Source organism: Oratosquilla oratoria, chromosome 18, assembly GCF_046742065.1.
Source record: "Oratosquilla oratoria isolate Oo_2021 chromosome 18, ASM4674206v1, whole genome shotgun sequence".
In the NCBI taxonomy this organism is placed as follows: Eukaryota; Metazoa; Arthropoda; class Malacostraca; order Stomatopoda; family Squillidae; genus Oratosquilla; species Oratosquilla oratoria.
Window position 1 is genome coordinate 23503326 of NC_134794.1, and position 25286 is coordinate 23528611.

At 40.4% G+C, this 25286-nt stretch overlaps 2 protein-coding genes across 9 annotated transcripts in view; one reads left to right on the forward strand and one right to left on the reverse strand.

Annotated features, from left to right (window-relative positions):
* Ipp (inositol polyphosphate 1-phosphatase) overlaps nucleotides 1–2905 on the reverse strand; it is a 58163-nt gene extending 55258 nt beyond the window's left edge. For 5 of the 7 annotated variants that reach the window (XR_012967292.1, XM_076201705.1, XM_076201706.1 and 2 more), the window contains exon 1: nucleotides 2810–2905. The gene's annotated coding sequence lies outside the window, so the exon portion shown is untranslated. Of the gene's footprint in view, nucleotides 1–154; nucleotides 2274–2333; nucleotides 2496–2809 lie in introns of those variants that run through there. The other 2 variants (XM_076201707.1, XM_076201703.1) reach the window with 2 other exon arrangements.
* A 140-nt stretch (nucleotides 2906–3045) lies between these two features.
* The window catches only part of LOC143035120 (uncharacterized), a 214642-nt gene continuing 192401 nt past the window's right edge, over nucleotides 3046–25286 (forward strand). For both annotated transcript variants that reach the window (XM_076201708.1, XM_076201709.1), the window contains exons 1-3: nucleotides 3046–3223; nucleotides 22946–23029; nucleotides 24479–24608. In XM_076201708.1, the coding sequence (XP_076057823.1) occupies nucleotides 22956–23029; nucleotides 24479–24608 (204 nt within the window). In that variant the 5' untranslated portion in view covers nucleotides 3046–3223; nucleotides 22946–22955. The remainder of the gene's footprint in view (nucleotides 3224–22945; nucleotides 23030–24478; nucleotides 24609–25286) is intronic.

Sequence of the window (25286 nt, forward strand, 5' to 3'; positions counted from 1 at the left end):
ACTGGCTTGATGTCTAGTTTAAACTCTAGGACAGAGTTAATTCGGGAGTGAGGCAAGGATGTGTCATTGTCCCAAGACCTGCATAGACATATTGGAGTGAGTTGTCTACCAATGTTTTTGAAGAGCATCCACTGGCAACACAAAGATCACTGACCTTGTCTTTGCTGAAGATGCTGTCCTTGGAGAATCATTTCAAATCCTGGTTGCAGCCCTTGAGTCACTCCACAAGGAGGCAAGTCCACTTTGACTCGAAGTCTCCTGGACCAAGACTAAGGTCCAGGCATTTGGGGGCTTACTGGATGACATGGTTGTGGCAAGTACACCGAGGTCTTGGAGAGCTTTGTGTACTTTGGTAATGTAGTAATTGTGGTGGGTCATGTCAAAAAGCCCTTGATAGGATTGGCTTTGCCCATGGTGTTACAGACTCACTAAACCTGAGTATTTGGCAGTGATGATATTCAAAAAACAAGGACTAATATCTGACTCTTCAAGTCACTTTTACTACCTGTCTTGTTATATGACTGTGAGATATTGACAGCAAGTTCTAATTTGAAGAAGTGTCTTGATGTCTTTAGTACTCACTGCCTTTGGAGAATCATGGGATATCATGACTATGTATCAAACCAGTGATTGCTCAATTAGACTCAGTCTAGGCCTGTAATCAGCACAATTTAGAGTGTCAACTCCAGTGGTATGATTCCCTGGTGTTGATTCCATTCATAGTCTTGTCTATAATAAGAGACAACCCTGGATAGAAGAGAAACCAGACATCTACAGTACTCACGGCAGAGGCAAGTTGATCTTGCCTGTTGAGTTTTTTTGAGTGGGAAGGGGATTTGCATGGAAGTTTACTTAGACTGTGGGGCCTGCCAAAGGTGTGCGAGTGAAGCAGCACATTTCCTAGCATATACTCTCACTTGTGACTTGATTATGTACTTAGTTACCTGATGATGTTTCTTCCCTATCCTTACTATCTTTAAGCTCTGTCTGTTCCTGTCTCTGACCTCTGACCCTTTACTCAAAAGATGTCACCTGGACATGTATATATAATATTGGGATTGTAGATCAGGGAAACATACAGTATATTTGGGTAGTTTTCTTTACTATTTCCTCATTTTCTGTATGAGGCCCATAATCATACTTGGATTTACAGCATTGTCATTAAGTGTCTTGTCTTGTAGGTTTTGGTCACCAAGGCCAGTTTGGGGACACACACCACTTCCACATCTCTGCCCAAGCCTCACAAATTGGAACTAGTCTGCAATCAAGTTCATTGCTGCTCCTCATGAGGTTGGGCCATGTGGGATGTCTAGCCTCCTTGCTGACTCCCATTACACCCCATATCTCTCTTGGGAGACAGTTGAAGAGTCTGGGACCAGTGCAGATGAAGTCTTCTGCCTGGATCGTCTTCAGTTGCTGGGAGCAGCTGCTTATCCTTATGGATTTTCTTGTGCAGAGACCTGGGGTGGTGTTGCCCTTTGACACCACCTCCTTCATTTTGTGATAGGTACGGTGCTGTGCCCTCCAGGACTTGCCAGACGCAAGTCACACTATAGCGCTCTGAGCAGTGAAGGGCTTATGAATTTTTAGCCTCTCCCAGTAGACTAGTTCGGGGGATCCCCTACTAAGCTTGACCAACTACAAAGTCGACTCTCAAATCATAGCAGGGAAAGCCCACGTCAAAGACCTTGGGGTACATATGAGCAGCGACATGACCTTCTCTCACCACATCAATGAGATCTCTGACACCGCCAGGAAACTCTCAGGCTGGATACTCCGGACATTCCACACTAGAAACAAAACATGTATGCTGACGCTCTGGAAAGCATTAGTACTCCCAAAACTTGAGTACTATTGCCAACTCTGGTCTCCCTTCAAGACAGGAGACATAATCAAGCTAGAAGCTGTCCAGCGTACTTTTACAAATAAAATTGAGGGATTGCAACAGCACAACTACTGGGAAAGACTGCAACAGCTGGGACTCTACTCTCTCCAGTGAAGACGCGAAAGATACATAATAATATACGTCTGGAAGATTCTGGAGCATCTGGTACCAAATGTGGTCCTGAAGGTGAACTACCACCCAAGAAGAGGTCGCCTGTGCTATGTGAGGAGAACTGAGGGGACGTCACAAAGAGTGAAGAACATAGTACACCACAGCTTCACCTATATTGGGGCGCGCCTCTTCAACTGTCCCACAGAAATTGCGAAACCAGACAGGCACTTCACCAGAGTTTCAAAAACAAACTGGATAAGTGGCTGGCCACAATTATGGACCAACCACCTACACCGGGATACACCAGCTCCAATAACAACTCCCTCCAATCACTGACCTGTGACTCAGAGGAGGAGCTGCCCGAGTACAGCGGACGTCCACGTTAGCTGAATCGGTCAAGATGAAATCGGACAAAGGTAGACAAAGGTATAGGTAAGGGTACAAACTCCTCGTGAATACCCTCTGGGCCTTTTCTACGTATAAAATTGTACATGACGCATGAAACTAACTATATTATAATGACATTGGCAATGAAGAATTAGAAATTCAATTAACAAGGTCCGCCACAAAAGGATAGTTGCTTCCTGATTGACGGGAAATATGATTGCTCTTCGTTAGATTTTTGCTACATATGCCATATGGTTCACAAGTTTTTTATTGAAGGAGTTATGAAAGATATGGTTTGTCTTGCCGCACAAACACGCGCTTGAGTAAAAATTCCGTCTTTTTTATTTCTTTTACAAACTAAGTAAACTGGAAACTTGTTTCAAACAAGACTTCTTTTAAATAAATCCAACTTTTTTTTATCTTTACCTTCGGCACAGCTGATCCAGCTGTGTTGAGCGTAAACAATTTGAAGACGAAGAAAGTCGTTGTTTATATCATAAATATATTTTGCTTGATATCTCCGTCTTGTTGTTTAAATGAAATTATAATAATAATTATTCAAATAAAAATGTGTAAATCTTGCTCCCATAGTAAGGTTTGACAGTTTTTTTCATATACTATACTTTGTATCACTTATATTATGACAGTCCTGCTCTGATTGGTCAGATTCGCTTGTGAAAGACCGTTTAAATTGAAGTGTTGTTGTTGGTATATAGTAGTGAAACTTTGGTTAAATATTTGAACTTAGGAAATTCTGTTTAACTTTTGACCCTACGTGGTGATGAATAATTAATGAAAAGTACTCGAAGAATTGAAGGTTTGAAGAAGTGTATTGCATAGGTAGGTTTTTGTGCGTGTATATCTGAAACATTCAAAAATTTTAATGTGTAATGGCTAATGCCAAGGGCGTCCGCCCCTGATATTCCTTATTGAGTTTACGAAGTTTGTCAATTAAAACTTGAATTATTGAATTGTAGAAACTTTCCCACGGACACAGAAACGTTATTTCTAGAGACAATGCCAAAGCCTAATTTTCCATAAGCAACTAATGTAACATGTTTTCATTCAAGTTACAGATATAGTGCACAGAACTGAAAAAGTAGGACAAGTTTGAAGTTGAAGTTCACATGATCATGATGATAGGGGGTCATGGAAAATTAAGATTTCAGAGTGCAAGAGGCTAATATAAAGGGGTTATATAGTCTACCTATGGGGCCTCTGGCTAAAATTACCTGGTTGACCTAACCTTGCCCATCAGTCATTTGAATCCTAAAAAAAATTCATGATAGTGACATAGAGTCTGTGACATACCTAACCTTACCTTGTTTACCTTGTTGAAGTTCTAGGTGACCCCACCACGGCCAGTCTGGGGACCCACCACTTCTACACCTTTGCTCGTACTTCAGGTATTGAAGCTGATCAATGATGGAGTTTGATGCAGCTCCCCGTGAAGTCGGGCCATGTGGTATGGGAGGCTCATCGGGCAATGTTGCCAAAAACTTGTCTAACCTCCTCTTGAAAGCCTTGGTGCTGGCTCCTTTCAGGTCTCTTATGTCTCTGGGTAGACAATTGAAGAGACGTGGTCCAGCACCAAAAAAGCTCTCTGCCTGGATTGTTTTTATGTATTGAGAGCAACTGCTTACAGCTTTCCTTGCACAGGTCCTACCAAATCTGGGGTGGTGTTGTGCCCTGAAGTCCCTTGGCGGTGGGTTTGGCACAGTGCCCTCAAGTATCTTCCTGGTATATATATATATAATGATGTAACGCTCTCTGGATCTTTGGAGGGAGTATAATTGGAGGTTTTTCAGCCTCTCCTAGTAGTTGTTTGAGTCTGTCAATCCTCCTGGCAAACACTCTTTGAACCTGTTCCAGCTCTTGGATCTCATTGATCTTGTCCTTTTGGATGAAACCTCTTTGCTTTGTCTATGATAGACAAAGCAAAGAGGTTTCGTGATCTAAAATGTTTACGGATGATACCATGATTTCCCAAGAAATCACAGCCATAGATTTTGAAAGACGACAGAAAAATTTAGGCATAGTATACAAGTCACAGGTCAAGTGATAACAACATGGTGTTCAACAACAAGAAATTTGAACTGATATGATGTACAATAAACAAAAATCTAAAAGAGCACCGGTACACAGCTGGTGTAGAGGAAACTGATAGATGGGGTGTGAATGAGTGATGACTGGGTTCAAAGCACATGTAACCCACACCACTAGTGCTGCCTGTTAATTGAGTGGGTGAATCCTTTAGCAGGTAGGTCAAACACCACCAGAGGCGCCACCGTCGATGACGAGCACAATAGCGCGTCATTTTATGCGCATGCCATGTAAATGGCCAAATTTACATACCGCCGGAAATTTCATTCATACAAATGTTATGCGAGTGTATTTACTACGATCGTAGTAAGTTTCAAACAATTACATCATCAGTTACATGTCGGTACATAAAAACAAAAGATAAACATGGCAACTAACCAAAATAAACGAAAACTACTAGTCTCGCGGATTATTCTAATACGAAAATAAAGGCAGGGTGTTACGGTAGAGCTGAGAAATCAGTGGTTTTAATTAGTTTTTTTTTCTATCGGGTCGGATTATCGGATAACATCAACATCCATCCCGCCATCTTATCTATCACTGGTGGTATGGATCAAACTTCACTCTATTAAGTTTCTTATTATTATGTTTTTAGTGTAATAGACTTATAATTGAATTATTTGAACCATTTCCTTTAAAATGTGTGATTTTAATGTAATTTGATCAAAGAGAAGTTACGTTTTTATCCTCCGTAATATTACGGACCACAGCTACGATTCGTCTTGCCCGCTGTCTTTGATCACTGGTGGTATGGATCAAACTACATTACTAAGTTTGTTACTATTGTGTTATTAGTGTAATAGCTTGCATTCAGTTGAATTATTCAAACTATTTTCTTTAAAATGTGTGATTTTCATGTAATTTGACGGTATTCGTAGCTGTGGTGGATAATTTTGCAGAGGATAAAAACGTAATTCTATGACCAAATTACATGGAAATCACACATCTTAAAGAAAATAGGTCAAATAATGCAACCATATGCTAAATTTTTATATAAAATTATGCCTGTCAGTAAAAACCGTCATTGTTTACGTTTGATCGGCGATTAGTCAGACCGCACGTTTCGGCCCGATTTCCTTGGACAAAATAGGCCTGATTTAATTCCATTCAAAATGCAATATCTCGAGAACTAGGACAGCTAGATGGATAATTCAAATTGCATTATACTCATAGCGACTTTTTGCATCCCATGAAAACTACTTCAGCTCAAATATCAGGAATTACATTTTCATATTGACCTATCTACCTTTAGCTCTTTAACCCCTTCCATACGGTGCCGCACACGTAGGCGTCATGAGGAGCAAGTGGATTCGCGATGCTGCCATATCGGCGTCTTGATTATATTTATTGTAGTCGCCCCTGTGTTTTTACATTCTCCCAAATGCGCCCTGAATCCCATTCTCTGTGGTTTTCAAAATTCGCGGGTGAAAGAGAGAACGATCGATATGAGCGGCGACTATATTTTATGATGCGAATATTATTTCGTTACGTCATACGGCTGGCATTGGCTGCTGCCCGCGAGATTTAAGTCCCGTACTGAAGTGGTTAAGACCAGGAAGCCCGAGCACTTGCTACCTATGTGGAAGGTTTGTCAGGGACTCCCAGAATTACTAGGAGGGTTTATAGCTCCTCAAGCTCTTTTCACTGCAGAGATGGAGAGAGTGCTATGTAGTGATTTACGTCTGGAAATTCCTGGATTGCACAGCACCAAACCCATCAGGAAAAGGTGGTATCAAGGGCAACACCACCCCAGGTTTGGTAGGATCTATGAAAGAAGGCCTGTAAGCAGCTGCTTCCAGTGACTGAAGACGATTCATGCAAAAAGCTTCACCTGTGCTGGCCTCAGACTCTTCAACTGTCTCCCAAGAGAGACAAGGGACCTAATGGGAGTCAGCATAGAGGCTTTCATAAGGAGGCCAGACAAATTCCTGGACAACATCCCAGATGAGTCTTCAATCCCACATAGCCTAACCTCAATAGAAGTAGCAACAAATTTGATTGCAGATCAGCTCCAATATGTGAGGCTCAGGCAGAGATGTGGGAGTGGTGTGCTCCCAGACAGACCATGATGTTCTTACGTAGTTGGAGTTTCTCGGCTGTATTCCGCTGCTTACACGGCGCTCATTACAGCCACCCTCATACAAACTAACACTTGTATTCTTGCTTCATAGTCATATCATCCAGATCATAACACTCAGTAAACAAGTATGTCTTCAGTCTTTTCTTGAATATTTTAACATTTTTGGCCATCTTAAGATTTAAAGGTAATTTGTTATAGAGTCTTGGAGCACAATTTTCAAAGGCTCTAAATCCAATTTCCAGATTATACCGTGGCTCATGTAATCTATGTGGCATCACACTGTGTCTTAACAACATATCTGAGTCTATATGAAAGTCCTCAAGGAGATCACGTATATATTTGGGTCTACCAGAATTTAATGCCTGATAGGCCATCACACATATTTTATACACAAGTCTGGCCTTAATTGGTAACCAATGCAGGGCAATTAAAGTTGGTGTTACTCTCTCACGTGAAGATAACCCTTTAATTAGCCTTGCGGCTCTATTCATGACAAGTTGCAGCTTTCTCAGTAGATAGTTAGGGAGGCCATTGTACAAACAATTACAATAGTCGAGTTTACTAATTACATAGTTATGAACGAGCATTTTGGTAATATTCTCGTCAAGATACTTTCTTACAAAGGCTATATTTCGTAAGTGATAGCCTGCTGCTCTCACCATCTGATTTATCTGACACTAAAAACTTAAGTTTCAATCCACCATCACTCCTAGGTCCTTCACAACATCTTTTACTTCTAATACAGTATCATTAATTGTCAAATGAGGAATGTTCAGTCTCATGATATCATGTTGTTTTCCAACAATTACACAATCAGTCTTATTTTCTTTTAGTTTCAGTTGTTTGGACTTCATCCATCTATTTATATCTAGCATAATTACACTCAACTTTTCTTCAATATTATCAATATTTGTCACTCATGTAAAATTGAGTGTCGTCTGCAAACAACTTGAAACTCGCGCTATGTTTCTCAAGTATATGAGATAGTTCAATTGTATATATACAGAACAAAACAGGACCCAGCACACTTCCCTGGGGGACACCTCTTTCTAAGGTTTTTTCTTCTGAGTAAGATTTACCTATTTGAACACAGTATGTCCTATCACTCAGGTAACTCCTTAAGTATTCCAATACATCCCCATCTACACCAATCGATCTGCAGTCTCTCAATAGCAATTTATGCACAACAGTGTCAGACGCAGCACTCAAATCCAATAAAATCAAAATACCACACTTTCCCTCATCCATTACCACAAGTAAATCATTGATCACTCAGCACATTGCCGTTTCAGTAGAGTAAAGTCTCCTATAGGCAGATTGGTTATCAGGTAACATATTCACTTGTTGCATATGCTCGAGCAGTTGATTCAAAATAACATTTTCCATCACTTTAGATAAAAATGTCAAGTTAGAGACTGGTCTAAAAGAGCTCAAACACTGCATCAAGATTTCCTTTAATTATTGGCTTCACGATTGCTCTCTTCTCAGACATTGGGAATATATTACTTTCAATACTTTTATTCACTATGTCCACATAAATGTCCAGAAATTGATAAAAGTTCTCACTATGAATAATGTCTCTTATTGGAACAGGATCATTGTCACCATTCGTAAGTTTCACTCTGTACTATTAAACCAACAGTAGTTCTGTGAGGAGAAATAAGGAAGGATGAGGTGAAAGCAGTTGTAAAGATGATGAAAGCAGGTAAGGCACCTGGTCTGGATGGATGTCATGCAGAATGTCTGAAAAAGGGAGGTTCAGTGATGGTGGACTGGTTGGTGAGGTTATTTAATGGTTGCTGGAGAGAGGGTAGAGTACCGGAGGACTGGAGTAGTGCCTGTATAGTTCCTCTTTACAAGGGAAAAGGGGACAAGTGTGAATGTAGTATTTTCAGAGGGATTAGCCTGTTGAGTGTAGTAGGGAAGGCTTATGGGAGGATCTTAATTGAGAGGATTAGGAGAGGAACAGAAGGAGTAATTGGTGAGGAACAGTGTGGATTTAGGACAGGTAGAGGTTGTGTAGATCAGATCTTTGTGGTAAGACAGATATGTGAGAAAGCTATAGGAAAGGGGAAGGATGTTTTTTGGGCTTTTATGGATCTGGAAAAGGCTTATGATAGGGTAGACAGAAAGGCACTGTGGGAGGTTATGCAGATTTATGGGATAGGAGGAAAGCTTTTGGGAGCTGTCAAGAGTTTTTATGAGAGTAGTAGAGCATGTGTTAGGATTAGAAATGGAGAGAGTGAGTGGTTTGAAGTAAAGGTGGGACTTCGTCAAGGATGCGTTATGTCGCCCTGGCTGTTCAACTTATACATGGATGGGGTGGTGCGAGAGGTGAATGCTAGGGTAGTGAGTCAGGGATTGGAGATGGTTAAAGAAAATGGAGAAAAGTGGGAGGTGAGCCAGCTGTTGTTTGCTGACGACACTGCGCTTGTGGCAGGGTCAGAGGAGGGATTGAGGAAGCTGGTGGCAGAGTTTGGGAGAGTATGTGATAGAAGAAAGCTAAAGATAAATGTGGGTAAAAGTAAGGTGATGAGATGTACAAGGGGTGAACGTGGCAGTAGACTGGAAGTGAACATTAAGGGAGAGCGACTGGAGGAAGTGGATAGTTTTAGATACTTGGGTGCAAGTGTAGCAGGAAAAGGTGGAGTGAAGGTGGAGGTAGAATGTAGATTGAGAGAAGTGAGTAAATGCCTTGGTGGTTTAAAGAGTGTAATGAGGAATAGACATTTGGGAATGGATGCGAAGAGGAGACTGTATGAAGGAGTGATTGTGCCAACAGCACTGTATGGGGCAGAAACGTGGAGCATAAGAGAAGAAGAGAGAAGGAGTTTGAATGTGTTTGAGATGAGGTGTCTGAGAAGTATGGTGGGGGTTACTAGGCTGGATAGAATGAGAAATGAGGAGGTGAGGAGGAGAACAGGGGTGAAAAAGGATTTGGGAGATAGGGTTGATGAAAGAATATTAGGATGGTTTGGACACATGGAAAGAATGAGTGAAGAAAGACTAGTAAAAGAGGTATGGAAGGCAGATGTGGAGGGTCGCCAATTAAATGAAGCGGCCTTGCTGTGGATGTACTGTGTCTTGCGACACTGCTTCTGACCCAGGGCGGTGGGCAGGGTGCAGGGATGACCCGTCATCCAGGAGGTGCTCAGATGAGAGGAAGGGTGGGAGGGGTGTGGAGTGTATTTAGGGATGAAATGGGTGGGAGTGTTTTTATGCCTTTCCCTTTTTGGCTACCTCCCTTGGAAGGGGGAAAAAGCCTTGGTATATATATGTATGTAGTTCTGTTTACTGAAGTAAACGACAGTGATTTAATTTCCGGTACATGAGCAGTAAGGATTACTTCATGGTTCATGTCCATATCAAAACCAGACAATATTTCTAATCTTGTCAAAAAAGTCTAAGAATTTATTCACTAGCTCTCTGTCAGAAAAACCTGGTAACTTGTTTTTCTTTTTATTTCCTGTCAAATTATCCAATATTCCATACAACTTGTTAGTATTTGTACCCGTGTCTAGCGTCTTTTTTCTATAATACTTTCTCTTTATTATAAGGCGATTTTCATCATTCCTCGCTTTTTGATAGTCTCTCCTGGCTTCCTCAGTTTTCTGTCTCCTCCAAAGCCTCTTTTTATTTTCTTTTTCTCTTTCTTCACACATCCCACTTCATCATTGAACCATGGCGCACTATCTACAATAACAATTTCTTTCTCTATTAACGGGCACATATCTTCATATTTTCCTTTAGCAATGTCATTAAATAATATTGAGAGACACATTACACACACTTCATATTTTCTATGAATATGATTACATAACTCAAGTTTCTCCAGTTATAAATAGATCCGGCATAAATTGACATTGGAACTTATCTACAAGCAGTCCTTGTCCTCGAAAAATGCAAGTAAAAAGAAAATACTGGTCTACATAGGGTAGGGATTGAGTACAACTTAGTGCAGTGCTGTTAAAGTATGATTTTAAAGAATACCTATGCATTAGAATTATAACCTCAACAGGTGAGGATGTGGTAGTACATAGGTCATCACCTGGCTTTTGGCTGGATAACCTCTTCACTGTATAGTATCAAGTCCAAGAGAAAAAGAATCACAAAAAGGGTCAAATACTGCAAACCCTTCAGTTATCTGGTTAAAGGAATTAAAAGGTTGTGACTCCTAATTATGCTTTTAGTTAAATTTATAGTATTGGGTCTATAGATATTTTTAGTGTAAAATTGAACATATTGCTAGAAGGTTTATAATTTCAGGTAGAAGGTTCCAGAGGTTTATGGAGTTCTGACTGAAAAATTATTTATTGCCCTAGAAAATGCCTTGTGCCCTGAATGAATGCCCTTAGTTCAGGATTGGGTCTTAAGCACATCCATACGATGATGCCTAGGTAGGCATCATGAGGTATTTACCTAGTTGTATTTTACGGGACGAGAGCTATGCTCATGGTGACCCGTTTTCGTATCTCTCCGCATCCAGTTTAATCTTAAAATCTTGTATAGTTTTGGCACTCACTGTTTCTCCATTTAGTTTGTTCCAGACGTCAATCACTCTATGTGAGAAGCTATTCTTTTTCAAATCTCTTCTGTTACTGTCCTTCTTTAGCTTCTGTTCGTGTGCTCTTGTTTCTCTTCTGTCTCATTTTAATAAGTCATCTCTACCAAGAATTTCCATCCCTTTCATAATTCTGTAAATGGTCAACAAATCACCCCTTTCTCTTGTCTGTTCCAGTGTTGCTAGATTTTTTTTTTTTTTTTTTTCTTGCTAGGTACCCATAATGTTGCAGCATACTCTAGTTTAGGTCTTATTAGTGTAACCACTATTTTCTTTACCATTTCTTCCTCCATGTAGTTGAAGGCCACTTTCATTGATCTTAAGTTAAAAGTCTCCAAATTATCGATATGTTTATCTGGTGTCAAGAACATACATACATACATATACCAAAGGCTTTTTCCCCCTTACAAGGGAGGTAGCCAACACAAAGGCATAAAAACCATTCCCACCCATTCCATCCCCAATACACTCCACTCCTAGTCCATGGGCCAGGAGGATCCACCGTGCACCCCCCCCCCCCCATAACCGTATAGGACTATTTTTTTTAGTCCCTGGGACCTTATGAAACAACAATATATGATGCCCACAGCAATATTTTGGGATTAACTACCCATTAGTGGCCATTTTCAAAATGGCCGCCGGCGTAACTCAAAAAAATCACGTTTTCGCTTATAATTTTCCTTCTATGACAGATAGAGACATGGTTTCGGTGTCTTTACCTATGTTTTCGAGTACCAGCAATCCAATAATGCATCTTAGAACACTCTATCTCGTTTACCTTATTCCCAAATTTTGAAAATAATTCATTTCAAGTACAAATTTGGATTTCTTTCTTTAACCTTACAGAATCATATGGAAATCACATACAAAAAGACAAGAGAAAACATTATCATTTTTCCAATAATTTTCAAACAGCATTACAGCTCTGTTGTACTGTTTTCCAGACATGAAAAATGCACACACCACGTGGAATGATCCTACCATTATGATGTGGTCTTTGTAGACTTCGGGGTATTTCCATATGAGTGGATAGGCTTTCATGCACACCCCAAGATCGAAAGTGGTGATGGTATATCTCTGGCCTACTTCTTTTGTTGCTTCCTCTGACATCTTGAGGCACTCTTTAACTGCCCTATACTCTGTTATGGGACAGTTTATTACTGGATAGTAGTCTATTGTGGTTTTCTTCTTTGGTTTCTCACCAGTGACAGAAATGAAACCAGCCCATCCAGGCAACTGTTGTTCTGTCTTTGAGCTGTGCAGACGTACCAGGACCCATAACATATCTTTGGTACAAGCAGTATGGCTTGAGATTTCACCCTCAGCACAGGTCCAAGTTTTAACTGTGTAAGATGGGCTCTGCTGTGTGACATAGCATTCAGACAGACTTTGTGAGTATTCTAATTTGACAGACCTGCTCTTACTTCGCTCTGTGATTAAAGTGGTATCCATGTCCCCTGTTTCAATGTCCCCCACATCTTCCACTTCAAGTGTCTCTAGCAGTGGTCCTACTTCTTGCAGCATGATTCCATGACTGGTATGCACTGATCCTGATGCGGTATTTTGATCGAAGTTATCAAAATCTGAATGGAATACGGCTGGAAGAGAGGGGTTTTTCATGATGCGAAGAGGGAGGATCTTTGATGATTCCTGAAGAACCTTGGCCAATGCACTTTCAAGCTCTAGAGAGAAGCTATAGTTTTCTGAATGGCCAAACTTGTTTATGAGGTTGGTAAGTGCACTTCTGAACAAATGTCGCAGTGTCATACACAGAAGTATGTGTTTTGGCAATTTCCACTGGCCATTTGTGACAGCACGGCAAAGGTCTTGTCCAATCGATTGACTTTGGTGCCATCTTCCTGCGTTTGTTTGCCAGCTATGAGGAAGTACAGGAAATTCATTAATTCCTCAGGAATGTTAGGATTTACTCCCTCCAGATATCGAGCTGTTGGTGGCCATTTCAGCGGTTCGACACATTGAAAGGCTTTTTGAATATCATACCTTAAATTCAAGGCCACATCTTTTGTTTTGTCAGATGTACCAAGGATATACGCCTGCTTCACAGCCTCTCCTACTTTAATGTCAGTGTTGAAAACAAGGTAAGAACTAAACTGGCCAGATTGGGATTGGATTGGCTCAAATGATAGTTTGTCCCCATAATGCACAACAAGTTTTGCTTTTAGTTTCTCAGATCTGTACTGAGTGTTTCCAAACTGGGTTTGAGCTAATTCTTGGACATAAATGTCCTTCAAGAAATCTAGCTTGACAACAGTGTTATTGTGGATAACATTTTCTTCAACAAAGGCACAAGTACTGGCAAATGCATTGCGGTGTGCTTCCTCCATCATGGCCTGCTGAGACAGAGCTTCAGGGTCACTGCTGCACCACGACGACGGGTCTCTTGTGTACTTAGCTCTGCAACTCCTGTGGTATTGAGCCTCACAGGCATAAAGATCATAACCTTTGATCCTTTGGAGCATCTCAAAATCTTTTCGTTCCTCTGCAACCTTGAGAACGGTTGCACCTCCATCATATTCAAATCGTGATGTTGGTTCAGTTGTTCAGCTGCCTCCATGTTTAACTTTTTTTGCCGGTCTTGTGGCAGAAAATGCAGTCTGGGTTAAAAATGAATTTCTCACTTCCATCAGAAGGCATCTTGGTGGACGTGGACGACAAACAGCAGTTTCTGTTAATGATGATGAGGTCGATGAGGATGAAAGTCTTTCTAGATTAGATGTGAACCGTTTGTAACATTGTTGATGATATCCATGGTTTTCCTCGACTGTAGCTGGAATTTGTAAACAGACATACGACATCCGATGAGGAGAATCTACTGGCTCAGAAAGTCTCTGCTTTTGGATTTCCTTCAGCTTTGATAGTCTCTCTTCTGTCAGTGTTGTCAATGGTCCTGATGAACTGTCTCTGTAATGTATAATGTAATGTTCAGTTTTGGAAGAAGCACCTGCCACACACTCATCCCTCTTGCGCTTCTTGGATGCCATGTTCGTTCAGGATAGACAGTTTACTGTAAAACAATAGGAAGATAAATTGTAATTTCTAAACAGTAACTATGCTTAATAAAAATCTTGCACTTTGCGTATTGTACTACAGGATCACTAAAATGTGGCCCGATTAGGCCCAAAATCGAGTTTTTTATTTTTTTTTTATTTAACAAAGTAAACGTGATAGAGTGTTCTAAGATGCATTATTGGATTGCTGGTACTCAAAAACATAGATAAAGACACTGAAACCATGTCTCTATCTGTCATAGAAGGAAAGTTATAAGCGAAAACGTGATTTTTTTAGTTACGCCGGCGGCCATTTTGAAAATTGCCACTAATGGGTAGTTGATCCCAAAATATTGCTATGGGCATCATATATTGTTGTTTCATAAGGTCCCAGGGACTAAAAAAAAAAAAATGGTCCTATACTGTTATGGGGGGGGGGGGTTGCACGGTGGACCCTCCTGGCCCATGGACTATCCCCTCCACCCTCTACCCTCCCTCTTATCTTGGCACCTCCTGGATGATGGGTCATCCCTGCATCTTGTCCACTGCCCTGGGTCAGAAGCAGTGTCGCAAGACACAGCACATCCACAGCAAGGCTGCTTCATTAAATCTGCAACCCCCCCTCTCTGTCCCCTCATGCAGAAAAGGAGAAGGGGAGAAATCCCTATGGGCTGCATCAAAATTTCTCACACATACACCTCACCCCCCATCCCCCACCCATTCCACCTCATGCATCACATCATCCATATACAACCATTCTCCATTCATCCCTATCTTCTGTCCTTTTCTGACCTTCCTCAACAGACATTCCCCTCTTCCCCAAAGCCCCTTTCACCCTATCCATCCATCTCATCCTTGGTCGCCCCCTCATGTTCACTCCCTCCACATCTGCCTTCCATACCTCTTTTACTAGTCTTTCTTCACACATTCTTTCCATGTGTCCAAACTATCCCAATACTCTTTCATCAACCCTATCTCCCAACTCCCTTACAACCCCTGTTCTCCTCCTCACCTCATTTCTCACTCTATTCAGCCTAGTAACCCCCATCATACTTCTCAGACACCTCATCTCAAACACATTCAAACTCCTCTCTTCCTCTCTTATGTTCCATGTTTCTGCCCCATACAGTGCTGTTGGCACAATCACTCCTTCATACAATCTCCTTAGCATCCATTCCCAAATGTCTATTTCTCATTACACTTTTTAATCCCCCAAGGCATTTACTCGCTTCTCTCAATGTACATTCTACCTCCACTCCTCCCTTGCCTGCCACATTTGCACCCAAGTATCTAAAACTATCCACTTCCTCCAGTTGCTCTCCCTTAATGCTTACTTCCAGTCTGCTGCCACTTTCACTCCTTGTACATCTCATCACCTTACTTTTACCCACAGTTGTCTTCAACTTTCTTCTTTCACACACTCTCCCAGTCTCTGTCACCAACTTCCTCTCTGATCCTGCTACAAGTGCAGTGTCATCTGCAAACAACAGCTGGCTCACCTCCCACTTTTCTCCATTTTCTTTAAACATCTCCAATCCCTGACCCACCACCATTGCATTTACCTCTCGCACCACCCCATCCATATATAAGTTGAACAGCCAGGGTGACATAACACATCCCTTATGAAGTCCCACCTTTACCTTGAACCACTCACTCTCTCCATTTCTAATCCTGGCACATGCTCTACTACTTGCATAAAAACTCCTGACAGCTACTAAAAGCATTCCTCCTATCCCGTATATCTGCAAACCTCCCATAGTGCCTTCCTGTCTACCCCGTCATAAGCCTTTTCCAGATCCATAAAAGCCCAAAAAACATCCTTACCTTTTCCTATAGCTTTCTCACATGTCTTACCACAAAAATCTGATTTACGCAACCTCTACCTATCCTAAATGCATACTGTTCCTCACCAATTACTCCCTCTTCCTCTCCCAATCCTCTTAATGAAGATCCTCCCATAAGCCTTTCCAACTACACTTAACAAGCTAATCCCTCTGAAACTACTAAACTCATACTTTTCCCCTTTTCCCTTGTAGAGTGGAACTATACAGGCACTCCTCCAGTCCTCCAGCACTCTACCCTCTTTCCAACAAACATTAACCCCTTCCATACGGTGCCACACACGTAGGCGTCATGGACTTAGATCTCGGTGGCAGCAACCAATGCCAGCCGTACGACGTGTCGTAATAATACTCGCATCATAAAATATAGTCACCGCTTATATCGATCGTTCTCTCTTCACCCGTGAATTTTGATAACCATAGAAAATGCGATTACAAAAGAATTAGAAAGAATGTCATTATGGAGGGGCGACTACAATAAATATAATCAAGACGCCGATATGGCAGCCTCGCGAATACACTCGCTCCCCATGACGCCTACGTGTGCGGCCCCGTATGGAAGGGGTTAAATAACCCTCACCAGCCAGTCCACCATCACTGTACCTCCTTTTTTTAGACATTCTGCATGGCATCCATTCAAACCAGGTGCCTTACCTGCTCTCGTCATCTTAACAACTGCCTTCACTTCATCCTTCCTTATTTCTCCTCCATTTTCCTCACTCATCACGGTCATTTTCTTAACACTTCCCACTGCTACTATCCTTTCCTACCCATCCTCCTTCACATTTAGCAACTCCCTAAAATACTTTGCCCATCTTTCTTCTCTCTTCTGTTATCATCTCTCCATCTGCACCTTTTACCTTTTCTTCTCTACTAGATTTGCCTCCTCTTCCTCTCCTAATTTCTTTCCAAAACATCTTTTTATTACTTTAAATATTTTCTGTCATATTCTTACCCCATTTCACATTTGCCCTCCTCTTTGCCTCCTTTACCTTTTGCTTTACTTCTCTTTTCTTTTCTTTGTACCTCTCATATGACTCCCTCATCCTATTTTGTAACCAATCTGTGAAAGCTCGCATCTTCTCTTCTACAACCTTCTTTGTTTCCTCATCCCACCACTCACTACTCTTCCTTCTATTTCCTCCCATCCTTCTTGTTCCACACACCATCTTTGCACACTTTGTGACTCGCTCCTTGAACCATTCCCATTCCTCCTCCACTCCTAGTTCCACTCTATCCTTCACTCCCTCCCACTCCTCTCTCAGCATCTTATACTCCTTCTTTTCCTTCGCATTTGAAGAGTTCACTCTAAGTACCTCCCTACCTTTTCTCCTTTCTCCATCTATCCTCCACTCTCAACTTACCTTCCAAAAAATGATCTGATACTCCCCCACTCTCTCCCCTTAGAACATGTACATCCTTAACTCTTCCTATTATACTGCTATCTACCACTACATACAGGTAGTCGTTGACTTACGACCGAGTTCGGTTCCGACAGACAGGTTGTAAGCCGATCAGGATGCAAGTCGGACTTTATATATATACAGTGTATATTACCCCTTATATATATATATTACCCTTTAAATATTATTTTTGTTACTGTATATGTATATATTGTATATTATATTTAGCACACTGAAATAATCTTAGCATTTTTTAACCATGTATAGTATTTTTTAACCTTCTTATAATTTTATCTGATTTTCTTTGGGAAACGTAGCCTAGGCCTAAGCATCCTATCATCTTTGACCTATGATATTTAATACTGTATTTTTTAACCTTTTTATTATTTTACTATCAGACTTTCTTTAGGAAACATATGCATACTGAATAAAATCTTATTATCTTTGAGCTACATTGTTTAATATTCATTAACTTTTTTATAATTTTTGTTAGGAAACATAGCCTAGGCCTACACATACTGAATAAAGTCCTGTCATCTTTGACCTGCAAATACTTTTTTGTTGGTTACATTAAAATCATGGCAAGGCAAAATTAGGAAAAAAATAATTTCAAAACACTCTTTTCGTTCACATACTGTACCGAAAATATTGTTATTGACAACAGACTAGGCATAAACAAAGTTTACTGTTACATTTTGTTAATCGCAAAACATAAAAATACAAAATGCTGTACTGAACATATTGTTATCGATAACAGACTAGACATAAAAAAGTTTTACTGTTACATTTTATTAATTACAAAACATATAAGAATACAAAATGCAAGGCAAAATTAGGAATTTTTTATTTCAAAACACATTCTTTTCGTTTACGTACTGTACTGAACATACACTCGGCATTAGCTGCCAGACGTACGATGTGTCATAATAATACTCGCACCATAAAATATAGTCACCGCTTATATTGATCGTTCTCTCTTTCACCTGTGAATTTTGATAACCATAGAAAATGTGATGAAGACAGTTTAGAGAGTATGTCATTACGCAGGGGCAACTACAATAAATATAATCAAGATGCCGATATGGGAGCCTCACGTATCCACTTGCTCCTCGTGCCGCCTACGTATGCAGCACCATATGGAAGGGGTTTAATGTTAAATATTATTGCACTATCTCGTGGTTGTAAAGTCGATCAGTCATAAGTCGCATTGGTCGTAAGACGACGACTACCTGTAGTCCATTAATGCTCTATCTACCACCCTCTTCCGAAACACTATATTTGCTATCATCAACTCTCTAGACATATCTCCATCATTAACTCCACTACGATTCTTTCCTGGAACTCCTACCCTAGCATTAAGGTCTCCCAATACTACTACATTGGCGATTCTCCCTAATTCCTCCATGCACTCATTTAAGTCTATCTAAAAACCCTCCCTTTCTTCTACACTCCTCTCACTACCAGGTCCATATGCACTTACAAAAACCCTAATATCCTTTCCCAGTTTCACCTTCATCCACATTAACCTTGAAGAAACCTCCTTCCACTCCACTACACATTTACCTATCTCTTCACTTACTAGTATAGCCACCCCTTCTCTCTTCCTCTCTTCACACCTGAGAACCTCCCAACTACACTTCCAAACTCACACTCACCCTTCCCTCTCAACTTAGTTTCACTCAAAGCCAACACATCCATCTTCTCACAAACATACTACCTATCTCTTCTCTTTTACTCACATCAGTACCACATCCACGCACATTAAAAGACCCAAACTTTAGGGTGCTGGTTGGAAAACTAGACCCTCTTATGACTTTTTTTTTTTTTTTTTTTAGGAATGTCCCCTGTGGGGATACAGGGAGAAGGATGCCTGGTCCCAATCCCTGTCCCATTTTTCTCGCCTCTTATGATCCAAGTGGGAAGCATGGTGGCAGCATTCTTTTCCCCCACCACAGGGTAGGCAAAACAAGGAAATTAAATTCAGAGAAATTGTACATGACAGCAACAAGGGGTTGTGGGACAGCATAATGGAGGGACAGTAGCAGTGTAATAAAAGTTTCATCATTTCTGTATGAGCATAGTCCTCCTCCATCACAGACAAAATGATGTGTGGCTCTGGTCCGTAGGGGCACCCCATATAGACCCGAGGTAATCACTCCCAGGTCCCTTTCTGAATCAACTTTTTTGACTTCCTTGTTTCCATTGTGTGAGTGGGTATTTGAGTATGCCGGTAATGGCATCCTGGTTACATTTATTTTGTGGTTGTAGCTTAGTGACCTTTGAATTCTGTGAACTGGCTTGATCGCATTTTCTGTATTTATTATTACTCAGAGTAAAAGAGAAGTAAATCAGCAGTGACTATATTTTATTACATGAGTATTGTGATGCATCATTGTACATCAGGCATCCAATGCTGTGTGCAAGAATTTGACTTGTATTGAAGAGGTTAATAATGAAAAGAAAATATTAACTGATTGATGATTTTCCATAAAGAATTTTCTAAAACTTGTTTTAAATCTGCTCTGCTAAGATTGCCATTAATCAGATAATAGATCAAACTTTGTCAGTCTTGTTGAGTAAGTCAAAGCTAATCTGTAAATGTTTTTAATCTATGTACTGTAGATGCATATCAGTATTTTATCTAGTAAACCACACAACTGAAGCACATATTTGTTGATAGGTCTGATGTGTGTTTAGTATATCTGCAGGATGAATTTAAGTGATTTGTTGTTAGGTTATTTCTGCAATATGGCTATGAAATTTCAACGATGAGTCTACTGCAACCCTTAAATTGTAGTATGTGTTGCTAAATATCACTGATATTCCATCTGAGTAGTATAATCCTGTGGTCATTGTCTGGTTCTAGTATCTGGAAATACATCACATGGTGAATCATGTACACACACACACACACACACACAAAAATGGGATGATAGAAATACAAGAGGACACGGAAAGAAAATAAAAAAGACAGCTATAGAAGAGATCTGAAAAAGAACAGCTTTCCTCACAGAGTAATAGACAGTTGGAACAAGTTAGATGAGAAAGTGGTGTGTGCAAAAACAATACATGAATTTAAAAATAGTTTAGATAAAATGAGATATGAAGACGGGACCCCACGAGCATAGCTCCCCTTCCCGTAAAATACAACTAGGTAAATACACACACAATGAAGGGGTAAACAGGCATGTACCAAGACAAAAGTGAGAGAGAAAGTACATTAAATGTTGGTTCAACAAAAGATGCAGTGAGGCAAAAGACAGAAGGGACAAAGCTTGGAAAAGGTGGAGAAAAGACAAAAAACAAAGCAAATGGCAAATTTATATAAACTATAGAAATGAGTATGTTAATGTGAGAAGAGAGGAAAAAAGGAACCATGAGAAGGATATTATAGATAAATGCAAAGATCAACCCAAGCTATTCTATCGGTATGTGAATGGTAAACTTAAAACCAAACAGGAAATGGTGAAACTACGCCAAGGAAATATAGAATACACAGAAGAATTAGAGATGGCCGAAGTCATGAACAACCAGAGAGAAAATACAAAATTGGGACGTAGATAATAACAAGCAATCTCCCCACATGAGTGAGTTTACAACATCACAAAAAGAAATATCAGAACATCTATCAAAACTGGACGTCAGAAAATCACATAGCCCGGATGGTATTGCAAATTGGATTCTAAAGGAATGCAAAGAAGAACTAATGGACAAAATACACATCATAATACACATCATCATCACTCAAAGAAGGAAAGATACCTAATGACTGGAAAAATGCTAACATTGTACCAATATATAAAGGAGGAAACAAGGAAGAACCCACCAACTACAGGCCACTATCACTAACAAGCACTATAGCCAAAATTTGTGAGAAAATCATAAAGAATAGATGGGTAAAACATCTGGAAGACAACATATTAAACCCAAGACAATTTGGGTTCAGACAAGGAAGATCATGCACCACAAACTTAATATGCTTCTACTCAAGGCTAATAGACATAGTGCAAGAAAGAAATGGATGGGCTGATTGTGTGTTCCTAGACTTGCAAAAAGCCTTTGATAAGTACCACACAGAAAATTACTAAAAAAAACTGGAACATATAGGAGGAATACAAGGGAACCTACTAAAATGGATGGAGGACTTCCTGACTGGTAGAAAGATGAGAGTAGTGCTCAGAGAAAAATATTCAGATTGGAAAGAGGTGATCATTGGAATACCGCAAGGATACTGGCACCAATAATGTTTGCTATCTATATGAATGACATGGATGAGGACGTGAACTGTTACATGAGCTTCTTTGCTGACGACGCCAAACTGTTAAGGAAAGTAGAAACTGATAAGGACTGTGAAGCACTGCAAGAAGACCTGAATAGGGTATGGAACTGGAGTCAGAAATGGGAAGTGGACTTTAATACTAAGAAATGTAGCATAATGGAGTTTGGAAAAAGCAAAAACAGAATATCAGGAAAATATACAATTGGAACCAAGGAAGTAAAGAAAGTAAGATCCGAAAAAGATTTGGGAGTAATTATCACGAACGACTTGTCCTATGATAAACAGATTAATAAAATTGTCGGGGAGACTTACAACTTGCTAAGATCAATAAAAGTGGCATTTGCATACTTGGACGAAGACATGATAAAAAAAATATTGGTTACATTGATGAGGCCTAGACTAGAGTATGCGGTGAATAGGGTATGGAACTGGAGTCAGAAATGGGAAGTGGACTTTAATACTAAGAAATGTAGCATAATGGAGTTTGGAAAAAGCAAAAACAGAATATCAGGAAAATATACAATTGGAACCAAGGAAGTAAAGAAAGTAAGATCCGAAAAAGATTTGGGAGTAATTATCACGAACGACTTGTCCTATGATAAACAGATTAATAAAATTGTCGGGGAGACTTACAACTTGCTAAGATCAATAAAAGTGGCATTTGCATACTTGGACGAAGACATGATAAAAAAAATATTGGTTACATTGATGAGGCCTAGACTAGAGTATGCGGCGACATTGTGGTCCCCCAGTACCAAAAAGAATATAAAGAAAATAGAAAGAATCCAAAGAGCAGCTACAAAAATGGCACCTGCACTTGCAAACCTATCATACGAGGAGAGATTGGCTAAACTGGAGTTACCGACACTGGAGCAAAGAAGAGAGAGAGGTGACCTACTGACCATCTACAGAAACATGAAAGGCACAGAGATACTTGATAGAGGACTTACTCAACTGGGACAAGAGAAACACAAGAGGACATGGAAAGAAAATAAAAAAACATAGCTATAGAAGAGAACTGAAGAAAAACAGTTTTCCACTTGGACACTTGGAACAAACTGGATAATGAAATAATATGCGCAAAAACCATTCATGAGTTTAAAAGCAAACTAGACACTGCGAGATACAATGGCGGGACAACACGAGCATAGCTCCCCTTCCCGCAAAATACAACTAGGTAAGTACCCAAAGGGCCAAATCAAAGCATACAACCACTCATTCACCTTTTCCCCCTTTCATCTTAGCTACTTGTGTATTTAATACTGTGTATAATTTTTGTTATTTCAGATGGTGCATCATGAAGGCTTTCAAGAAAAATCCATCACAAGAGAGGCTTTCGTACCTCCAGGCAGCTGACTCTGACTTTGGCAAGTAAGTAATGTCTGACAACTAGTTGTTAATAAAATCAAACAATACATCCCTGTACATGTGCTGTAATAGCCTTTTCCTTTATAAGAGGGATGGGCTAGTCAATGTTTTCACCCACCTTTCACTCATCTCATGTCCATTTATTATCCCTTTTATCTTGGCTCCTTGTGAATAAAAAAATCATCCCTGTCCCCTGCCCACTTTTTGGGTTGGAAGCACTGCAGCAAGGTATGGCATATCCACAACAGGGCCCAACAGCTGAAGCTGGTTTACCCCCACTGCTTCATTACATGGTGACCTCCAACCTCTTTTGTCTGCTTGGGAAACCACAGAGCTGACAAGAAGAAACCTCTTCAGGCTGCATCAGTTTCTCATCCATTCACAACCACTCTCCACACACACTTTTATCTTGTCTTTTCCCTTGTCTGCCCAAGAGCCATTCCCTTTGTACCCAAGACCTCCTTTTCCTTCGCCTTCCATCCAGCACATTCTCAGTCTTCCCTTCAAGTTCACTCCATCCATATCTGCCTATCACACTTTTTGTTAGTCTTTCTTCAGTTGAAGTTGATGCAGATCCTATGCCAGGTCTGGAGACTGAGCCCCTCAGGGTTGGGCCTTCCTACAGATGTGAGGGTGTTCATGAGTTTAAAGATAGGTGGCAGAGAGAGGGTGCCTGTACTATCTATATACCATGGGCTTTTTCCCCCTTATCAGGATGGTAGCCAAAGTCAAAAGGTATATACCCACCCCATTCCATTTCATTCCCACCCATTCCGCTCCCATCCACCACCCTTTCCTCCAGCTCATCTTAGCTCCTCATGGATGATGGGTCATCCCAGTATCCTGCCCACTGCCTTGGGTCAGAAACAATGTAGCAAGACACAGAACATCCACAGCAAGGCCACTTCATTTTTAATTGGTGACCCCCCTCTCCACCCCCTCATGCAGAAAAATAGCAGATGTAGAGAAATCCCTTTTGGTTGTGTCAAAATATTATTCATCATAACCACTCCCCAACCCCCTCCCCCACCTATACACAGCCATTCTCCACGCATCCCTATCTCCCACCTTCTCCCATACCTGCCCAACAGAAACCCCCTCCCGCTCAACTCCCCTTTCACCTCATCCATCCATCTCATCCTCGATCGCCCCCTCATGTTCATCCACTTCTGCCTTCCATACTTCTTTTAATAATCTTTCTTCTGTACTAAGACCACTATTTGCAATTACTCATTTGTTTATTTATATACTCAACAAGAAAATTTTTGTACAACTGGAAATATTCTTATACTATTAGAAAAAAAATATTAAGCTTGTATAGGGATTCATTACTTTTAGATTTCCACTATGTGAGGGGTCTTAGAATGAGTATCTTGCATACTGGGTCTAACTGTGTAATGTTTTCGCATACATTGTATAGCCAGACTGCATGATTTACTTTTTTATCTTCAGTATTTCAGTTGTATTTGAACCCCAAAAGAATCTGGATGAGGAGTTTCAGAATGCTTCTATTGAAGAACTTGGATATAACTTGCAAGTGTTTCTTCGTGTACGGCCATCTTTAACAGACGAGGATGAAGATGTCAGTATTATCTCTCTTTTTTACTCTCTCTCTCTCTCTCTCTATCTCCATCTTCCATCCTCCCTCCAAATGGGGTAGTATTTCTAGTGGAGTTCCCCAGGGTTTGGTTTTGGGTCCCTTATTGTTCATTATATATATAAACGACTTGGACAATGAGATTAATAATGATGTTAGCAAGTTTGTAGACAACACTAAAATAAGATGCCCAGTTAGGTCAGGAGAGGATGCCAAGATTCTGCAGAAGGATCTTAACAAATTTTTCATATGGTTGGTGAAATGGCAACATGTTAACCTCTTCACTCCGGGGCACATCGCATGTCTGGTAGCATTAGCTGCCCGACGTGCGATGTTGCATCATAATAATCGCATTATAAAAAATAAAGTCAGTGCTCAATCGTTCGTTCTCTTTCACCCATGTATTTTGATAACCATAGAAAATTGATGAAGCCAGTTTAGAGAGAATGGAAATTATGTAGGTACGACTACAATAAATATAATCAAGATGGCGACGTCAGCATCATCGAGTACCCACTTGCTCCTCATGCTGCCTACGTAGGCGTCACCGTATGGAAGTGGTTAAAAATAGGTTTACAGAATCCAGAAAGCAGGTAAAAATTTCTAAAGAAAATTGTGCAAGAGAGACTTAGGAGTGAGTCCTGACCTTAAATCCAGGAATAG